Source organism: Clarias gariepinus, chromosome 7 (genome assembly GCF_024256425.1).
Source record: "Clarias gariepinus isolate MV-2021 ecotype Netherlands chromosome 7, CGAR_prim_01v2, whole genome shotgun sequence".
NCBI classification, from domain to species: domain Eukaryota; kingdom Metazoa; phylum Chordata; class Actinopteri; order Siluriformes; family Clariidae; genus Clarias; species Clarias gariepinus.
In genome coordinates this window covers 5,522,501-5,545,179 of record NC_071106.1, presented here as the reverse complement: position 1 = coordinate 5,545,179, position 22,679 = coordinate 5,522,501, and the positions used below count along the sequence as shown (strand labels likewise).

Here is a 22,679-nt window from a genome sequence, read left to right as displayed (position 1 = left end):
ACATGCTTTATACACTTTAGGGGCACTCTGAGACCAGTGTTAACTAAAAAAAAAAAGTACAATACGGGACCTTTAAAGTTACAGTATATCTATCTCAGATGGTTATATGGCACTGAGACTGGAGAATCCTTCCGTAATCTCTGCTTATAGAACGAACACTTAAATACTTTTCATGTCTAACATATGTAATCTGTTTTTATTAGGTTTAGATCATGTAGAATGACTGGGACACAAGTCTCTGTGAATAAGCTGTTAATCTAGTAACAACAGCGTATAAGAATGATCTCGGCAGCAGCACAACGTCAGAGCTGCTGTTCTGGAAAACTAATCAACAACTTCTTATCTGAGAATCGCTGTGATATGAAGACGCAAGATATGTATGTCTGCTGTTACTATGCAAATGAAGCGTCAATTGTGGTCAATTGTGTGTGTGTGTGTGTGTGTGTGTGTAGCAAAATTCACTGACGTGTGTAATTGAGCCAAATCTTCACCGGATTCCCATCTGCCACTCACTGTAGATGTTATCTGCTATGTGTGTGTGTGTGTGTGTGTGTGTGTGTCAGAGATGTGGAGGTGGCATTGAGTTTTAAATGCAATCAATTATTCAGTCATTGGCTTGATATTATCTTTAAGACAAGCAGCATCTCTGTAACCGTTAGCAACCAAAAACAAGGAAGTGCTCTCTCTCTGTCTATCTCTGTCTCTCTCTGTCTCTCTCTGTCTCTCTCTATTTCTTTATCTCGGTCTCTCTCTGTCTCTTTTTCAAACATCACTTCTGTTATTTATTCATTAAAATAAACTTTCATGATTGTGGTGGGTTTGTCTTAGTGATTTCTGTATTTATGGACTTTTGAGGAATTTTACTGTCCATTTTACTGTTTTGAGGAATTTTACTGTTCGAAACTTTGTTGTGATATTTTAGTATAAATGTAAGAAAAGAAAGAAAGAAAAAAAGAATTAATAAAAAAAAAGAAAACACTTTTTTTGGTCATTTGCTTAGCGACTGAGCAGAACATCGAACTTTACAGCGTATATTTAATAGTATTATTTTATATTTAAAATAATATTCAATTCAATTTAATTTTTATAGCACTTTTTACAATTTACATTGTCACAAAGCAGCTTTACACAATCAAAAGAATTAACTTTGTATGAAATGTGAATGTGTTCGAATCAAAATGATAAGATAGTCCCTGATGAACAAGCCGAGGACAACAGCGACAGCGGCAAGGAAAAACTCCCTGAGATGGTAATAGGAAGAAACCTTGAGAGGAACCAGACTCAACAGGGAACCCATCCTCATCTGGGTAAAACAGAGAGCAGGGATTGATCTGCACTCATACTGTGTGAGACAAGAAGTATAACAGGAGATGTGTATAATTAAATGGAGTCCAGTTTGTTCCTGGAGGCTCAGGTAGACTGTAGGAAATTCCAGTCCTGAACTATTGAGTGACTGAAGTCACAGGTCCTCAGAGAACAGCTGTCTGCATCAGTCGAGGACAGGACCGTCTTCATGGAAAAGTGGAACCGTCTCCAATCACTACACACATCCCAGACAGACCACACGGGGCATCCATGTGATGAGATCTCCAACCAGAAGCAGGACTCCAGGACGAGTCAGACAGGTCCAGCGGGCAGAGGAGGTCTGGATCACTGGCAGCTCAGGAGCGACATGTATAGCTCGACAGAGAGATAGTTAGAGGAAAACGGGGAGAGTGAGAGAGAGGAGAGAGCAGAAGAGATGGAGAGATGGCAGTTAGGTATGGTGACAGTCGAACAATGTATAATGTTAATGTATATTTAGTGCAGAGTGCAAGCAGAGACTCTGGCAGGACTAACTATAACAGCATAACTAAAAGACAGAGTCAGAAGAAAACACAGACATGAGGGTTTTTGTGATGTAAAGCAACCAATCACCTCACCGTCAGCAAACCTAAGTGATCAATGAGATCTGCTCCTTTACCTAAGGATAATCTATTTATAAAAATGCTTGGCTAAATAAATAGGTTTTTAGCCTGGACTTAAACACTGAGACTGTGTCTGAGTCCCGAACACTATTTGGAAGACTATTCCATAACTTTGGGGCTTTGTAAGAAAAAGCTCCGCCCCCTGCTGTAGTTTTAATAATACGTGGTACTGACAAGCAGCCTGCATCCTTTGATCGAAGTAGGCGTGGCGGATCGTAAGACACTAGCAGTTCGCTCAGATACTGCGGTTTAGCAACAATATATTTGTTATCTTGGCATTTAGATGATTTCAATAATAAAACAAACAAACAAAAAGAAAATACAAAGGTAAATGTTTTTTCCCAAAAAAATTTAATGTACATCATTGTAAAATGCTAAATAATTAATTATAAAATAAGTAATATAATAATAATAATAATAATAATAATAATAATAATAATAATAATAATAATAATAATAATTATTATTATTATTATTATTATTTAACAATGTATATTTAATATTTGAGTATATTTAATTATATTAATGATAATTAATATTTTTCATTATATATTATTATTTGTTTATTAAATATTATAAATACATTATTTATTTCATCTAAATTATTTTAGTAGAAAATGAAAAAAAAGTTTAAAAGTTGGATAAAAAACTTACTTATAGATAGATAGATAGATAGATAGATATAGACTTTCTCTTGCTCAGAAAGAAAGAAAGAAAGAAAGAAAGATGTTCCATCAGAAAATCTATTACATGCCTTAGTGTGTGTGCAAGCATGTGTGAGTGTTGACCAGCGGGTGGCGTTGCGGAGTCGGTCACACTGTAATATATCTGTTGTACAGTAGATGGACGTTTGCTTGAGTAAGATTCAGGATGATGTCAGTGTGAAAAGGCGAGACGAGGTGACCTTTGGAACCTCCCGTCATGTGTTAAAGACTGAAGTGGTGTCGCGCCACGTCTCCTGTCTCTCACCCCGTCCTCTGTCTTCACCTGCTGTAGCTCTGGGAATCACATCCTTTCATTACCAGATAATTAAAAATCTATCAATTAAAGCACCGAATGACATCCTGCATGCGGGTGTGAAACAGCACAGATCTTACTAATTACATTCACTTACACAAAAACGTGTCCCAGTCACACTGAGGAGGCGCACGGGGGGTTAAAGTGCACTGAGCTGCCGGGTCATTGTGTCTGGGATCTCAACTTAATATAAATACAGGCTAAAAATCACCAAAACAAAATAAAGAAACAACAAATTAAAAAAATATAAGTATTACAAATAATAAACAAATAGTATTTTAAAATCCTAATGAAAAAATCATAAAATATTTTTAAAACCATTTATAATATTAAAAAAAAAATCATAAAATATTGTACATAAAAAAGAAAAATCCAGACATACATTAATCTCAAGATGTAACAAGCAAATTTACAATTTATTATTAATATTAATAATATACAATGTATTATTTCTATAATAATAATAATAATAATAATAATAATAATAATAAAGTTAAAAAAAGGAATCTAAGAATCAAACAAACCTATGTTTATTTTCAAAATAAATATTAAATAAAAAAAAATTAATTGTCATTATAAATAATCGGCAGCTTTGATTCCCGTCTCTGTGTGCATGGAGTTTGCATGTTCTCCCCGTGCTTGGTGGGTTTCCTCCGGTTACTCCGGTTTCCTCCCACAGGGTGTAAGTGAGTGTGTGTATGTGTGTGTGCTCTGTGATGGATTGGCACCCTGTCCAGTGTGTACCCTGCCTCGTGCCCTAGGTCTCCGGTGATAGGCTCCAGGCCTCCCACGACCCTGAATACAGGATAAAGCGGTACAAATGATGAGTAATTGAGTGAGTATAAATAATACAAAGGGTTGTTCAAGTCAAAGCAAGATTTTTTATTGTGCAGAATAACAGAATACAGTCATGAGAGTAAAAACTCCCTTTATTTCTCTATAAAATCCCCTGATAACTAATCCCCTTATCCCAGTGTTTGACTAGTGCTTGGACCCCATTAAGTTTTATCAGTACACCAGAGCCACGATCGGACTGCGTGCTTTATATCTAAAACACTGGCCTCCCAGGAACTCCTTAAATGGCTCTAACATGTGGGAATAGCTTGGAGTGAGGTCAGGACTGTTTGGGGGACGTGGAAATAACTCCCAGCCGAGTTCCTGTAACATGCAAGTGGCGTAGCGTACCATTTTGCTTACCATGCCACGTGGTAATAGGAGAGGCGTGCCACTCACCCACATGACTAACAGTATGCACTCAGATCTCTTCCTCTGCTTATGAGATGACAAGTCCTGGTTTGACTTGAACATTCCTTATAATAATAATAATAATAATAATAATAATAATAATGAAATCAGCTTGTTATCTTGTACCAGGTAGGTGGTACTGTTGTCATGGTTACATACCTTTAAAAAAGTATAGAAGGTGTAAGCAGGGTTAATGAGTTAAGCGTCGCAGATGTTCTATCACAAGTAAAAGAAAAAAGGCAGATTTCTGTGTGTGTGTGTGTGAAGACACACACTAATTGAAACAGATGAAATGAATAAACTGCAGATGTAATCTGTTTAATGAAAAAAAAAAGTTTAGCTGGTTTGAAACAATAAACTCCATTGAAAGCTCCTCTCCTGATATTATTGCCCTGCTGCAGTAATTCTATTATCGTGTGTGTGTGTGTGTGTCATTGTGTGATAGGAAAATAATCAATAATAAGATGGTGGTGTCACTGGTACCTTACTGTAGATTATTTTCCAATCAAATCACAGAACACACACCACAGCAATTGGCAAATAATAACAATATTATTTATTTTTTTATTTTTTTTGTTTACATATAGAATGAACAAATAAACACGTTCCGACCAATCAGAATTCAGAATGCAGACCATCGCTGTAAACATTATAGTGAATACATGGCCGTACACCGGCATTCTTATGTGTTTTTATGGTCCCCAAAGGATCCCAGAGTGGAATTTAATGGGATTTAAACCAGACTGTCGTGTCGAATCCCCGAGGCGAGGTCGTTTCTCGGGAGCAGCTGATAATTGAGGTAGAAATGCTCACCGCTTCACCGGTCGATACTCCAGCAGGGAGCTGTAACCGAGAGAGAGTGTGTGTGAGTGTGTTTAGCAGTGATCAGAGATTGATTTGCGGCTCGGTAAGGAAACAGAAGATATTCAAACGCCTGCTGGGTTTCGATCAGCTTCAAAGTGCCATAATATACGCCCTTTAAACAAGTCTTAGAGATCTCGAAAAAAAAAAAAAGTGTCTGTTCATGTTTCATCTAAAATGTGACTCAGATCGTGCGATAACTCATGGCATGCTCGTGTTCCACTCCCGTTTCAGACGCGCTGGTTTGGTGTCTGCAGCCTTAAATGCATATGAGCTACTGCTTCCTGATGGCTGTTTTTTAAACGAGTCAGAACACTGGAAATGAGACTTTCCTAAAATGAACAGGGCGCCAAATACGACATTTTCCGTCATTCTCCGTTTCCACCTATTTACCACCCATTTTCAAGCATTTCCCACCGGAGTTCAGGCATTTCTCATGCATCTAAGAAAAAAAAAAGAAAAGTTTTTTTTAGTAGCAACAGATCTATTGTGTGTAAATGCAAGTGTGTTAATTCAATATCCTTTGAATTAAGAGTTGTAGGTTAGCCGTATTAGCAAGTTAGCATGCGAGCATCTTATAATTTTACCGTTGAAACTATAGTACTTTTGTTTTCCACCTGTTTCTCAGTGTAGTTACCACCATCCTAATATAACACTCTAATAAATTAGGCTTAGTATTAAGTTTTAGTCCAATTCTCAGGTACATCCTTAAACCTAGCATCAGGACCTGAAGGTTAGTCATGACCAGTTGGAGTAGATGCACTTTTATGGAAACCTTAGGGTTGAAGTGTAGAAATGTGCCTTGTTAAGAAGGAAGCAGTCCAAGTGTTTAGCATGCACATGTTGTAGCTCAGTGGTTAAGGCATTGGACTATGGTTTGGAAGATCCCAGGTTCAAACCCCACAACCACCAAGTTGCCACTGTTGGGCCCTTGAGCAAGGCCCTTAACCCTCAATTGCTCAGATGTGTAATGAGATAAAAATGTAAGTTGCTCTGGATAAGAGCGTCTGCCAAATGCCTAAATGTAAACATTTTAACCATAACTTGAAGAACTTCAAGTGAAGAGGATGGCGGTAAAATATACTGTACAGATACGTAGTTGTGTGGGATTTCTTCCTCTCTTTTTTGTTGTTGCAGCATCTCATGCGACGTGCCTTTGGTCACATAATGTTCATTTCTGAGTCTAAATAAACCAGAATAAATGAATGAATGAATAAATAAATAAATAAATAAATACCCCCCCCCCCCCTCCTTTTTTATTTTCTATCCTGTGCATTAATGCTCTCTGGAGACTCATGTGAATGTCTAAAAATGATTAACAAAGAAATTTGTTTAATTTTGAATCTTGCCTTATTATTTTGTTGCCTTATTATGTGTTGCCTTTAAAAGTTTGTGCACTCTATAACTCTCTATATAATCCTTAATCAGGTGAAGAACCACATTTGGTAACTGTGTCGGTTCTAAGAAAATATGATTTTTTGTATTTTCGTCCATCATGTTTAAACAAATGTGTCCTTTACATATATACTTTTTAGAAACAAATATTACTCAAGATGCTATTACCATGGTAACTTCATGACAACATGAACAACAATGACAACAATGAAATTTTTTGGGGAAAAAATACCTTTTCTGTTTTTTGTTTTATTAGTTATTTTAGTGGAGGCACGGTGGTGTAGTGGTTAGCACTGTTGCCTTCAACCTCCAGGGTCCAGGTTCGATTCCCATCTCTGTGTGCATGGAGTGTTCATGCTCTCCCCGTGCTTGGTGGGTTTCCTCCAGGTACTCCGGTTTCCTCCCACCGTCCAAAGACATGCAGATTAGACTAATTGGCGTTACCAAATTGCCTGCAGTGTGTGTGTGTATAGTGTGTGCCTTGTGATAGATTGGCACCCTGCCTCGTACCCTAAGTCTCCTGGAAGGGGCTCCAGGTCCCTGCGACCCTGAATACAGGATAAAGTGGTAGAAGATGAGTGAGTGAGTGAGTGGGTGAGTGAGTGAGAGATTATTATTTTAGTTTTAGTTTCAGTACTTTTGGTTGCAGGTGTGTAAAGGTATAGTAAAACATATTTCTTTTCTTGTTTGTTTGTTTTTAAAAAAAGATGGCATGGATACACACTGTAAATAAATGAATCTTCAAAAAGAAATTATTATTCTTCAGTTTGTTTCAGGAGCAAATAAAAAAATGTTCAGTAGCACCGTGATATTTTATTTGTGATTATTTCATTTTAGTTCAAAATTACAGTATTATATAGTAATGTAGTTTTAATTTCTATAAGGTAGACCAACACTGATACTGAACTGAGCCGGAAACCTGAGTTACTACAAAGCTTAGTGTACAAAGCAAGCAGTTAATGATACAACACACACACACACACACACACACACACACTAGACATACAGTATACTATGCATACATTAAAATATTTCAGTTTGCAATAAATGCAGAGTGTAAAGCATGCATTTGCACCACACACACACACACACACACGTCTCACATGTGATCAGAGGTGATTAATTATAAGTCATTGGACTCAAGGGCAGTTTTTTAAAGAGGATATTGATTATCACAGTGCAGACACACACACACACACACACACACACACAGAGGGAAGTGTCATCAAATGATGAAGAGAGTGAATGTTGAGTTGCTCATTGTGTGTAGGGGATAAACGGGGAGTCGCTGGAACACTGGACTGAACATTATGTGTGTGTGTGTGTGTGTGTGTGCAAATAGTTTTTTATCCTAAAGTTGTTTATTCCTCTTCCACTCAAGGAATTTGCAAATAATTTCCCTGTTTAATTGATTACAGAACGATTTATCGGCCGTATCAGTTTATTCTGTAGTTCCCTCTCTTTTTCCTTCTCACTGCCCATGGGGACTCCTCCCTACGTGAACATCTCCTTAGAGAAACCTCTCCGCAGGGCCGGAGGAGCTCCTGTGAACAGGACGTCGCTATAGAAATGATAAAGTATTGGAACAAGCGCATTAATATAAACCTGTCAGAGCTGCTGTTATAGGAAATAAATCAACACCTAGCGAAAGAAAGCAACAGCGGCGAGGTGGAAGCGCTTAGCATCGGGGTCGTAGCGCTAATTTCATTTACTCCTTATTGTGTTTCTGTTGTTTGGCCTCGTTTAAACTCTTGTTTCTGTGAGAGATGTCAGGCAGAGCGAGCTGGATTTTGCCTCAGACCTTCATTTAGCCTTAAATTAAAGAAAGAAAACAAGCAGATTTGAGCAAACAGAGAAAAAGAAAATGAAAAAAAAAAAAGAAATCAGTGATAAGGCCACTGAAGTTTTATTAGCTTTATGTGTGAATATGAATGGGGGGAGAAGATGAGGAATTATTAAGCTTAGTTATTAGGTTTTGTGTGTGTGTGTGTGTGTGTGTGTGTGTGTGTGTGTGCATGCACCCATGTTAAGTAAAGGTCAGCCCTGTAACCGTGGTTACATCTCAGCTCTCAGTCTCCGCATTTTAGCCTTCATAAATCAAATAAAAGTGATTTTGCAAATAAAAAAAAGTCAATTTTGCAAAACAAACAAACAAACAAACAAATAAATAAATAAACAATTCGACAAAAATATATCCACATGTGCATTTTTATTCTTATTAAGAAATCCATTTTCCGTCTTTTATAAATTGAGAATTTCAGTTTTGTCCTGTATCTCTGCAGTGGAACGTGAATTTTATGATTCAATAAAACAACATCCTGTACATGGGTTTTCTGCACATTCTTTAAAACATGGCAGACGTGAGACATTACTGTATGTGTAGAAGGTTTGGTTGTTGAATCATGTGAAGATGTTAGTTATATAACACTATACTGCTCAAGACTATTAAAGGACTCGGACTCATTATAATATTTGCATAATATTTATCATCATGCATGTGAACAGGAACAGGTTTTTGCGATTAGAAAAGAGACGTAAAGCAGCAACAAAGTCTTTCATGTACAGTAGGAGAGCGGGTTAAAAGGAAGATCGAAGATCATGTGATTTTTACACACTTCGCATAAATATGCATAAATTAATCTTTGGCTGGTGGCACAGGATTTCACTCGGGAAAGCTCTTTATTTTATATGCACCGATTTTTCCTCTATACTCTCCCAGTATAATATCCCAGTCCAAGTCGCAGAAAGACGTCCCCACAAGGTGATGTGCAGTTCCTGATGCTGTAGTGATTAGCGAAGTGACTTTTATATGTCTGTGCTATATTTATTTCCCACCTTTATATCTCCGATGTCAAAGATTTTATTTCTCTTATTTGATGTATTGTGGCACGGTGGCTTAGTGGTTCGCACTGTTCCCGCGCACCTCCAGAGTCTGGGTTCGATTACACAACAGGTCTGTGTGCATGGAGTGTGCATGTTCTTTGCACGCTTGGTGGGTTTCCTTTGGGTACTCCAGTTTCCTCCCACAATCCAAAGACATATTTGGACAGATTAGGTTAATTTGCGTACTCAATTTGCCTGTAGTATGTGAATGTTGACTGGAGCTCCTACTGCGGTTGTACAAATGGGAATGAATACAAAGTTGGACTAAAGAGGTTCCTGAATAGATGGATGGATGGATTTAATGTATACACAAAAATCTGGTGTTGTTAAACATTCTTGAGAGTAAATAAACAAATAACAATCTGTAAAAATTTTTTTCCTTTCTGTGTGCACAGCTTTAGCCTTATCGTTAGTCATTAAACTATTACTTTTTTTATGTAAACGCTTGCGACTGCAACAAAAGAAGACTTTGCTCCAGAAGCTGCATCGTTACAAGTTTGCACTTAAGTTTGCTCAAATATGCACTTTTCTCCTTCCATATACACATTGATTTAGTTTTAATATACAGTGATATATTTTTGCAAGAAATTTGTCTCGGTTTACAAAGCATTTTCGATATACGAGCGACCGAACCAAACCACTGGCTGCCTCAAAGCAGTGCGTTGCAATAGTTCCGCATACGCATGGGAGCCTTTTCAAATCTTTTTTGCCTTTTTGTGTAAGATTTAGTAAAGACGTAGCACCACGGGGGTCCCAATTATGTTAACAAGGATGTTAGCAAAAGAAAAGGGAGCCACTTTCAGTTTAGTTTTTAAATCAGCTAGTGCTTTATTGTAGAGGAATAAATTAAGGTTAAGTGGATTTAATATCTATTTATTTTATATTTTACTTTATTTACATGTCTTTTCTAAAATGTTTTGATTGTTTTTACATGCAAAAATATGATTATAGTGTTGGAAATATTCTTGGGTGGATGGAATGGATTATTCGTATTTACATTATTAGATTTTTTGCGATACGAAACTTCGCCTTCAGAACTCGATTCAATTTGTATGCCGCTGTATTCTAGTGTTTGGTTCGAACCAGTGAAACCAGTGCGTCATGTAGAACAAAGAGCGACCGAGAATCCTTTTATTACTGGAACGATGTCTGAGGAGGATTATCCAAAAGTGCTGCTTATTATTATTATTATTATTATTATTATTATTATTCCCATTATTATATCAATTAAATACACAAAGGACATTTTTAACTTGTATTAAATACTAAGCGCTGTTGCGGTGTGTACAAGCTGTGTGTTTTGCTCTATCGTTCTTCCTGATGGATTGTCAGTCTCTGCTGCTTTGCTTGAACTGGAGATAAACAGTTTTACCACTCTAATTATTTATGGCCCTCTTATCTCCCTCTCTCTCCCTTGTTTTAGAAGGCACACAAATTTGTATTCAATGCTAAGCATTGTTGCGCTAAGCTGAGAACTGGGGCTGTCTGGGTATACATATATATATATATATATATATATATATATATATATATTTTTTATTTTTTTACCACGTATATATTTTTGTGTGTGTGTGTGAAACATCTCATATATAATGATGTTCAAAATGATGTCAGATGTGCTGTGCTAAAACCCCCTAGTGAGAGAAACAGTGTGACAGCGAAGGAGAGACAGAATGAAATTAGCAGCTAGGAGGCAGAAGAGAGAGATAGAGAAAGAGAGAGAGAGAGTTTAGAATATTATCACTCCCCTGGATCTGCAGCCTTGCAGCTGAGCTTAACAGAAGATCATCTCGGGAGAGAGAATGAGAGCGAGGAGAAGGAGCAGAGAGAGCGAATGACGGCAGTAAATTTGACCGGTGGGGGAACGAGTGAAGAATCAGAAAAGAAGAGGTGCAGAGAGAGAGAGAGAGAGAGAGAGAGATGTGGAATGTGCTGAACCCGATGAAACGCGCTGGACCATCCTAACATCTCCCTCCTCCTCCTCCTCCTCCTCCTCCTTCTCCTCCTCCAGCCGGCTTCTTTGTCACAGACCCTGTTCAAGATCCTCTCAGTGTGTGTGTACGCACTGTGTGAAGTGTCTCCACAGCGCTCATGCTCAAGCTCTGTCAAACACACACACATACACACACACAAACACACATCGAGAAGAGGAGGAGGAGGAGGAGGAGGACAGCTCAGGATTAAGACCAGGACTAACTTTCCGCTCCTGTGAGAGGAAGGACTGAAGAGTGTCCCGGACACTCACAGAAGTCCTGCAGATCTCCACAGCTTCATCGTCCTCGTCCTCGCCGGCCGTCATGCAGGTGTCCATCGCCTGCACCGAGCACAGTCTGAAGGGCCGGAATGGGGAACACGGCAAGCAGAGTGCCACCAGCCCCAACGTGGTGAACGCGGCGCGCGCCAAATTCCGCACCGTGGCCATCATCGCGCGCAGCTTCGGCTCCTTCACGCCGCGCCACCACATCTCTCTGAAAGAGTCCACGGGGAAGCACACGGGCATGAAGTACCGGTATGTCGGGCTGCTGGTGTCCTGCACCTCCGCACATCCACCTTTACTCATCACTCATCCATCTCTCCATCTGTCTCTAATGCTTTTCTGTTTCTTCCTGACTTTCAGTATGTTTCTCTCTCTCTCTCTCTCTCTCTCCAATAAGAATTCATGACTTACAGACCTACTTACATAAATACAGACACTCTGATCTCCATTTAACTCAATCTTAAACTTAATCGATCAGCTTTTTTGTTTGTTTTTTTGTTACCGTCATTTGTGTTGTTTTTTAATTCAGAACACAAACCAAAGCAAAGTGCTACAATTTGTTACATTGTTATGATTTTGTTTAATCTGAAATTTAAATCAATTTAAAAAAAAAAACACGAAAGGAAGATGTTATAACCTCATGAAATGTAACAGCCAATCATGTTCCAGTGTTTGGAAAAACAAACCGAATTAACAAATAATTTTATACAATAAAAAAAAAAATAATAATAATAATAAAAAATAAAATAAATAAAATAAATAAAATAAATAAAAATAAAATCTAAAAAATATATATATTTTTTTAAATTATATATTTTATTATTTGTATATGATAATAATAATAATAATAATAATAATAATACGCATTTCTTGCTGAGGACAAAAGTGTTTAATTATTTTATCTTATTTAATTTAATTTGATCTTTTTTTTCTTTAATCTTAATGCTTTTAAAAGTGATTCAACATCTACTGTATTGTTTCTTTGTATCTCTCCATCTTTCTGACCATGTCTCTCTTTCTTCTCTCCTCCTCTTTTTTCTTTCTTCGCGTTCTCTCTCCTACGCTTTTTCTCTTTATCTTGTATCTCTGTTCATTCTCAAAAGTGCCGGCGTTTCCATGTATTCTTTACCATCGTTACTCATTCCTCGCTCAGCCTTGTTTGGAATGTGTTTCTCTCTCTCTCTCTCTCTCTCTCTCTCTTTCTTATGGCATATATGTGGAGTTCATGTACATGTACAGTAGTTGATGTGACACAGATCAGTATGTGTACCAGGTATAAGTGTTTTCGTTCTATATACAGTACAGTATAAGTGTGTGTGTGTGTGTGTGTGTGTGTGTCACTGCACTGTGGCTTGTGGCTGCTCTGTATTCCTGTCTGCTGCATCTAAATCAGCACTTCAGTGGCGTCACTGAGTCTCCGAGGGTGATGAGGGTGCAGGAGCGGGCGTTCTTCGAGACCTCACAAGTTTCCAGGATGCTTCCCGGGTTCAGAGCTCCAGCCTGACACACTCAGTCGTTACGTAAATTCAGTCGTTACTCATTCAGGCGTTGGGAAAATTTCCATTTTGGGAGCGAAACCGAATGGAAATCAGCTGGCTGTATGCAGTAGGCTCATGTAATTCGATTTCTTTTTGTTTAAAAGTCGTTGTTTTTATCTTTAGAAGCCTTGGTGTGTTTGATGTTGGTGCATCTGCCTTGTTGGTAAACAAGACAACAATAATAATAACAATAAAAATAATCATCATCATCATCATCATCCTCATAATAATAATAATAATAATAATAATAATAATCATTATCATAATAATAGCAGAAACAAGAAAATAGTAGATTAGAAGAACATGTGTGGAAGGAGTCTCCAGTCTCAGAGATTTGGAACACACAGTGGTATACGTTTTTGAAACACAAAAACTCACTCAGGCAGGGTACTTCCTGTACAGGGTACCAATCCATCACAGGGAACACACACATCCACACACTCTAACACACTTATTCACACACTACATACAATTTGGGGACGCTAGTTAGCATAATCCGCATGTCTTTAGACTGTTGGAGGAAACCGGAGTACCCAGAGGAAACCCACCAAGCACGGGGAGAACATGCAAACTCCATGCACACAGACCCCGAAATGGGAATCGAACCCGGACCCTGCAGGTGCAATGTAAAGATGAAATGACTTGGAACATGCTGTTGTGGGAAAGTAATCAACTTTTGGTTCTGCTTCATCAGAGCATCCTGTAGTTGATTAAAAATTCTGTTGAGCTTTTACTGAATTAATGATTACGTCGATTACAGTCGACCTGAGCACATCGGCGCGTACAGTACGGTTTTAATGCCTCAATATAAAAAAATCTGAATGTACTGTAAGATAACAGCTTTTGTACAAAGGCCACAGTATAATCGAAATCCATTTAACACAAGTTAACCTTTTCAAACGGTTTGTGTTCAGTTTGTGTATGAAAGCCTCCTGCGTACCTGTCTGTCCGTCTGTCCCTCTGTCTGTCTGTCTATCTGCCCGTCTGTCTACATTATTGTCCTGCTGTCAGTTTGTCAGTGAGGCATTAAAACTGCATTAAGCGTCTCTGCAGCGGCGCCGTGGACAGGAGAGACGCAGATCGAGTTTCTAGACGTGACGCTTTTTACATTTCACGTCCATCAAAACATCATTGTCTGATGACTGAAAGGCATTCACGTGTATGTCCACACACACAAACAAACACACACACACACACACATACTAAATAGATGTCACTGTTCTATACTGTACTATGATAATGTTGTTAAACAGGACAAGAGAGAAATCCAAACTGGAGCTGAGAAGACGTTTAAAATAAATCAGCTTATAAAAAAATCTCAAACAAAACAGGACAAACTCAAAGCTGAAATATTAGAAAGGTCTTCATGTTTTATCTGGGCTTGTAGTGTGTGTGTGTGTGTGTGTGTGCGCGCACTTCAGACTTTCTAAACTTCAGTCAAACAGACTAACAAAAAAGAAAAAAAGATAATTATATTTAAACTTTATAGTATTTTATTTTATTTCATACTAACAAATATTAATTAAACAAAAACTAAAAACGTTATAGCAGAAATATTCTGTACTTGCATTGTTATACATTGTTACACCAGTGTGCTTGTAAAACTAAAAAACAATATTAAACCTATAAACAAATATTACTGCAAACAAACAAACAAACAAACAAACAAATAACCCAACAGATAATTATTGTTGCTAATCAACATTAAATAAATAAATAAATAAATAAATGTAAACATCAACAAACAAATATTGTTGCTAACAAATAAACAAGCAAACAAACAAATAACTCAACACAATGAAAATCGCAACTAATCAACATAAAATGAAGAAATTAATTAAAGCCAATATCAATACACAAATATTGTTACTAACTAGCAAAATACAAACAAACAAACAAACTAACTAACAAATAAATGAATAAACAAATAACAAAAAAAAACAAAATTAATATTGTAAATAATCAACATTAAACAAACCAAAAAATAAACAAACATCAAATTAAAACAAATTTTGTTATTAAAGTAATCAAAATTAAGCAAACAAACTAAGAAACAAATATACAACTAAACAAACATAAATAATTAAGTTGACAGATTGATTCTTTATTTTTTTATTTTTATTCTGTAGATATCTGTAAATGTAATTTATTTCGGTGATAGCGATATAACACTTCCTCTCATTTGCTTCTTCATCTGATGGTCTAGTTTCAAAACACCCCCGGAGTGACTTGAACCTTTCACAGAGAGCTCTGGCTGCTCAGCAGGAGACTTGACTCCGTCTGTTCTTTCATTCAGAAACACCTGTGTACGTTTCACACGCTTTCACACGGATCCTCTGCCAGCCGTGTTGCTGTGTGAGACGGAGTGAGAGACGGAGTGATACGGTATCTCCTCCGCTGGCTTCACTCTCAGCCCTGTGTGGAGGGGTTTAATGATCAACCTTGTGCTGGAGCAGACGGCTCAGCTTGGCCAGAGTTCTGTCTCTGACCTTTCAGCAGCTCCAGATTGGAGCAGAGAGTCTACTTATTCCTTCCAAATTGCCTGAAAGGTCAGCCGCGGTAAACATGAGGTGTGATAGAATGCTTCCTGAAGGTGTTAGAAAAACAGAGACCGTCTCTTTAATGGGAGTGTTTCTATGGAAAGATATGTCGATGTTTTGGGAATTAAATATTGGCAACTTTTAGGGAAGCTACTAGGTAAAAAAAAAAAAAAAAAACTTTATGGGGCACTCACTAAAATTCTTTGAAATTCCAAATATCAAGACTTTTTCCTAGATTTTTTTATTTTATTCTGTTTTTCTTTAAAAAAATATGTATTTCCTCTAAATATTCATAATAATATTTAATATTTATTTTTAAATATTTAAATTATATAAGTTTTTAATAAAAATTATTTCATCGTTGCCAATTAAAGTCAATGAAGTTACAAAATATGGTTCCTTGACCATCTAGACTAATAATTTTTCCAAAAGTGTGCAGAATTTGTTTTTTCTTGAGCTACTTGTGCTGTCACTCGTAAGTTACCAAATGTAGTATGTCACCCAATAAAGCGTTAAAGGGGTTGTAAGGTTTCAGTTTCAATTATTTTATTATTTCAACTAATAATTAACAAATTATAGGTAGTTTACAAATTAAAGCCTAATGGTGCTGAAATGTTAGAGGAAAATCTTTAATCTTAAAAACTTTGAAGCAACAGCGTGCTGGATTAAGATAGAAGAGTAATCACATAAAAAAGTACACAAGTTCATGCTTTACTTCTTTAATTTTCTATAACATTTTTGCTAAATTCTAGTTCTTTATTACAGCACACTTCTCATCAGATCACTCGAATTTCATATTGTTTATGAAGAGAAGAAAGAATCCAGTCTGTCCTTCAGCTGCAGATATTTCCATCAGTAATAATAATAATTTCCAGGTTTTCCAGGTTTTCTGCACCGCACAGTGTACACAGTACCGCTTATTTTGAATTCTGATTGGTCAGAAGGTGTCGACTCAGAGATAAATCCATATCCATTTTTTCAACAAGCTTATTGTCATATTTACCTTTAAAAAAAAAAAAAAAGAGATTGAGGCTGGTGAGGGAATGCCTGTATAACCATTAATAGATAAAAGGAATGATGCATTTTTCTGTAATAAATAAAAAAAGGAATCTGCGGAAAATCTCTACTGTATTCGAGTCTGACTGAATGTGACTGAATGTCACCATTAAAGCTCGTGTTCCCTGTTAGCAAATCCAGCCATGTCATATTAGATTCACCTCAGAGTCGCCTCTCTGTCCTGCGACATAATGCCTTTTAAACAGAGACAGGCGAGGCGATGAAGACCAGGGTTAAAGCGGTCTCAAACTACCTCAGCGTCTTTCACAGAGCACTTTATTAAAACACACACTAAACTACTTCATCACACACTTTACCACTTTACTCCAGACACACACTATATACCTAGAAATACAAGAGATCACTCCAACGTTTTACATCAACACAACCTTGATCACTCAAACACACACAAAAAAAACCTAGATCAATCAAGCTCTTTACCCCAAAACACACTAGATCACTGCAACTCTTCACCAAAACACACTAGATCACTAGATCACTCTAGCCCTTCACCAAAAAATATACTAGCTCACTCCAGCTCCATACCCAAACATACACTAGATCATACACTAGATCACTCCAACTCCATACCCAAACATACACTAGATCATACACTAGATCACTCCAAATCCATACCCAAACGTACACTAGATCATACACTAGATCACTCCAACTCCATACCCAAACATACACTAGATCATACACTAGATCACTCCAACTCCATACCCAAACATACACTATATCATACACTAGATCACTCCAACTCCATACCCAAACGTACACTAGATCATACACTAGATCACTCCAACTCCATACCCAAACGTACACTAGATCATACACTAGATCACTCCAACTCCATGCCCAAACATACACTAGATCATACACTAAATCACTCCAACTCCATACCCAAACGTACACTAGATCATACACTAGCTCACTCCAACTCCATGCCCAAACGTACACTAGATCATACACTAGATCACTCCAACTCCATACCCAAACGTACACTAGATCATACACTAGATCACTCCAACTCCATACCCAAACATACACTAGATCATACACTAGATCACTCCAACTCCATACCCAAACATACACTAGATCATACACTAGCTCACTCCAACTCCATGCCCAAACATACACTAGATCATACACTAGATCACTCCAACTCCATACCCAAACGTACACTAGATCATACACTAGATCACTCCAACTCCATACCCAAACATACACTAGATCATACACTAGCTCACTCCAACTCCATACCCAAACGTACACTAGATCATACACTAGATCACTCCAACTCCATACCCAAACATACACTAGATCATACACTAGATCACTCCAACTCCATACCCAAACGTACACTAGATCATACACTAGATCACTCCAACTCCATACCCAAACGTACACTAGATCATACACTAGATCACTCCAACTCCATACCCAAACGTACACTAGATCATACACTAGATCACTCCAACTCCATACCCAAACATACACTATATCATACACTAGATCACTCCAACTCCATACCCAAACATACACTAGATCATACACTAGCTCACTCCAGCTCCATACCCAAACATACACTAGATCATACACTAGATCACTCCAACTCCATACCCAAACATACACTAGATCATACACTAGATCACTCCAAATCCTTACTTAAATATACACTAGATCACCTTCTTCCATTTATCACATTACCCCAAATATACACTATATATATATATATATTATACCTTAAACCTTTTACAAAACTATACAAATCCAACAGATCACTCCAACTCATTACCTAAATATACACTAGATCGCTTCATCTCTTTACCCAAACATGTATTACCTTATTCAATCTTATTATGCTAACACGCAATAGATCACTTTAAATCTTTACACAAACACACACTAGATTACTGAAACACTTTACCAAAACATAAACTAGACAATTACTACTCTTCATCCAAACACAGAATAGATCACTCAAGCTCTTCAATCCAAAACTTATTAAATACCTTCAACTCTTTACCCACACCAACTCTTTAACCAAACATACACAAGATCCCTCTAACCACACAATATACACTAGATCACTTCACCTACAGTATACACATACACAATTGGTAATCCCTGTATTACTATAAAATTAAAACAACTATTAACTATAAACGCAGATATAGACTAGCTCACTCCAACACTTTTTAAAAGCATGCACTAGATCACTTCAGCTTTTCACACAATAAATCAATTCACAGCTTTACATAAACACACACAAGTTGGATCATTCTAAGTCTTCACCCAAATTCGTACTAAATCACTCAAACACTTTACAAAAAACAGCACACCAGATCACTCTAGTTCTTTACCCAAACACACACTAGATCACGTCAACTCTTTGTCCAAACACATATTAGATAAATTTCCTTAACTCTAAACTTAAACATGCAATAGATTTCATTTCCACTTTACACAAATACACATTAAATCACTTCACCTCTAAATGCAAACACATACTAGATCCTTGACATTTTTACACAAATACACACTAGATCACTTCACCTGTTTACCCAAACCTATACAAGATGTCCTTTTGCCTTTATGCTAATTCATGGCCCCTCCTCCTTTTTACCTACATAAGCACACACTAGATCACGGCAACTCTTTACACACACGCTAGATCACTTTAACGCTTTTGTGCTAATAAACAATATATCATGTTACCTCTTTACTTAAACACACTCTAGGTCGCTCCTACTGTTCACATAAACAAACACTAGATCACTCCACCTCTTTACCCAAACAACTCTTTACCCAGATCAACCAGCCATGCAAACAAATACACACTAGATCATGTCAACACGTTCCTTAAACCTTTTTTTTCTTCATCCTGTGGGAAGTAGGTGCAAGACAGGTGGAATTAGACTGTTTTAAAAGTTATAACATCTTCTGCAGAATGACATTAAGCCTCCCTGGCCAATCAGGTCACAAGTTGCAGGTCAGCTGAGAAATAGAAACATGGAGGACAATGTGAAAATGTGTTTTTGTTAGTGAGCAGATTGATGACAGACATGTGGAATGGAAATATTTGTAGTGCCAGTATTCCAGTGGTGGACTGTAGCTAAAAATAACAATGTGTGCATCTAGAGAGCAATCTAGGCTAGTTGGGTAGGCAATAGCTAGGGCTGGATAAGATCAATGTCGCGGTTTCAGCGTGTGGATTGTGTAAGGTTTTCTTATATATCACCGCAAAATGCACTGCAGACAGCAATTATTTTACAGGAGAAAAGTTTTATGTGAAAGCAGGCTTACTGAGAAGCCACTCGGTGCACAATCCCTTTTTTCTCCTTTAAGTCCATCAACTTCTGTTCACACAATAGTTAACGCAGTACTGTACTTTTGTAGATTTCTGACTACAATTTTCTTGCATACATTTTCTGATCTAGCTTGCACACACACTTAAGCCTTTCTCATCATTGCTATTAAATTCCCATTCCAATTTGCCCGTGTAAAAGAGTTCAACTGTATGTTAATGTGATCTTGTGAGACGACATGTCATGCACTAAGCAATCTGGGCGAGATTTAGCCATTGGTGTTGAACAGAACTGTTTTGACCGATGAATAGATTATAAGTAATGCATATTGAAGCATGGGTCTAAGATGTTATAGCAAAAGGATGCTGATTGATTTTTCTGTGTTGGTTAATACATAGTGGCATCATTGTAGTGGTTAGCACTGTCGCCTTGCACCTCCAGGGTCCGGGTTCGATTCCCGGCTCTGTGTGCATGTTCTCCCCGCGCTTGATGGTTTTCCTCCGGGTACTTCGGTTTCCGTCCACAGTCCAAAGATGTGCAGGTCAGGCTTATTGGCATTTCCAAATTGACTATAGTGTGTGCCCTGCGATGGATTGGCACCCTGTCCAAAAAAATAGAGGATAAAGCGGTATAGAAGATAAGTGGGATAAGATGAGGGTAAATGTATAGTGCCTTGCATTAAAGTATTGACCTCTTTGCTGTATAACTGAATCTATACAAACCACTCCATGATTTAAAACTAGACAGAAATTTAATACAGTTTTCAAAATGATCCAGTGATGATATCTGATATAGCTGTGATTAATTAAGTATCCACATTCCTTTTAAACTTGGCATCAGTAGTCACATAATTTTATTTATTTATGGGAGAACCTGGGGTTTGTTATCGAACCAATTCAGACAGCATGAAGACTCACTCACTCACTCACTCACTCACTTATCGTCTATACCACTTTATCCTTAGTATAGAGGGTCACGGGAGGCCTGGCTATAAATGAATGAATGAATCTTAGTTGAAAAAATTATGAATCCCTGGAGGAGTCACATTGTACATAGATGTTTGTAATTTGTTCAGTCCAAAATGTGTGTTTACTTGTTTTGCTAAATCCAGCAAAAAAAAATAAAAAATTCTTGCAATGTTTTTTAATCTTCTACTTTTTTTTAAAATAAGTGATACAGTATATTGTACTATTGTAAATTAGATTTATTTTGTGGACTAAAGTAACTAACGATATTTCTTTAAGCAACACCCTTTGCAGCTCATCAGCCCAAATATTGAGAACAGTAGGAATCGAGCCTGTCCGGGAATCGAACCCAGACCCTGGAGGTTATCGCCAGTTCAGTTGGATCACTTTTGGTACGTCCTGACCACTGCAGATCAGGAACATCCCATCAATACCTTGTTACAATGTCAACTGGAAGTGGATGGGATATATTAGGCAGCAAGTGAACCTTTTTTCCTGAAGTTGATGTGTTCAAAGCAGAAAAAAATTAGTTTGAGTGACTTTGATAAGGATCAGATTGTTCTGGGTCTGCAGCTCTTGTGGGATGTTCCCAGTCTGCAGTGGTTAGGATCTACCAAAATGATCCAATGAACTGGCGACGGCGCCATGGGCGGCCAAGGCTCACTGATCCACATGGGGAGTGAAGGCTGGCCTGTGTAGTCCGATTCAATAGAAGCGCCAATGTAGACAATAAAAAGGGGTCAGAACACATAGTGCATCACTGTTATGGGGGCAAAAGCAGAGACTGTTAGGCAGGTGGTCATAATGCTATGGCTGATTGGTGTATATCCTGATACATATTATGTCCTTGAGAGTCGTGATATATCACGGACACCTTACCCACCCCTACCTCAAAGCTTGTTTAGATCGTTGTACCCTGGAATACGAGATAAGCACTGAACAAACAGCTGTGCACAATAACACACATTTACACTGTAGGATGCAGAAAGTATCTTATTTCTATTCTTCAAAGCATCTGTTGTTGAGGGTTTGGAAAGCAAACAAGCACTTTCTCAATGGCACTTTTGGGAAAAGCAGGGAATAAGCAAGGAATTTCAAGGTGTTGGCGTAATGAGAGGAGGCAGCTGTGAGCTCGTGATTAAAAACTGAAGCAGAGCAGGTGAGGCTTTTCACACTGACAGCACTGCAGTGCTCCGCTCTCAGCTCACATGAGAACCCACACCGATGGAGTCGATTATACAGTAGTCTCTCTAAGAGGGCTGTACAATACGGACAGAAATAGCATATTGCAACTACAGACGCGTGACAAATTAAAGGTTTGCCTCCAGTAGTCAGCATATGTAATGCGGAGATGATGTCTGGGAGGGTTGTGTGAACATGAAACCGGCTTATTGAGCTTTTTTAAAGCTCTCATTCTGTTTTAAAAGTCGCATGTTAGCCATTGTATAAAAGTCTTCCGGTACTGTAGGTGGCGCTATTAAAGTTTCCCAACAATGTCTACACCTGCACAAAGTAGATCCAAGAAACATGTATTAAAATAAACTCCTGAAGGTCTGAAGTGTCTGCATTAACTTGACCAAAATTCATATTGTTAGACATAATTTCTATCCCTCTATCCCTCTTTCTATGAAAAGCATGATA

General features: G+C 37.7%; 1 protein-coding gene across 2 annotated transcripts in view; it reads left to right on the top strand.

Annotated features, from left to right (window-relative positions):
* Window positions 1–22,679, top strand: part of kcnab1a (potassium voltage-gated channel subfamily A regulatory beta subunit 1a) — a 116,234-nt gene that overhangs the window by 10,099 nt on the left and 83,456 nt on the right. The window contains exon 1 of one of the 2 annotated variants that reach the window (XM_053500426.1): window positions 11,499–11,877. The exons of the other annotated variant lie outside the window; for it this stretch is intronic. Within the exon in view, the coding sequence (XP_053356401.1) occupies window positions 11,666–11,877 (212 nt within the window). The 5' untranslated portion in view covers window positions 11,499–11,665. Of the gene's footprint in view, window positions 1–11,498; window positions 11,878–22,679 lie in introns of those variants that run through there. 2 annotated transcript variants of the gene reach the window in all.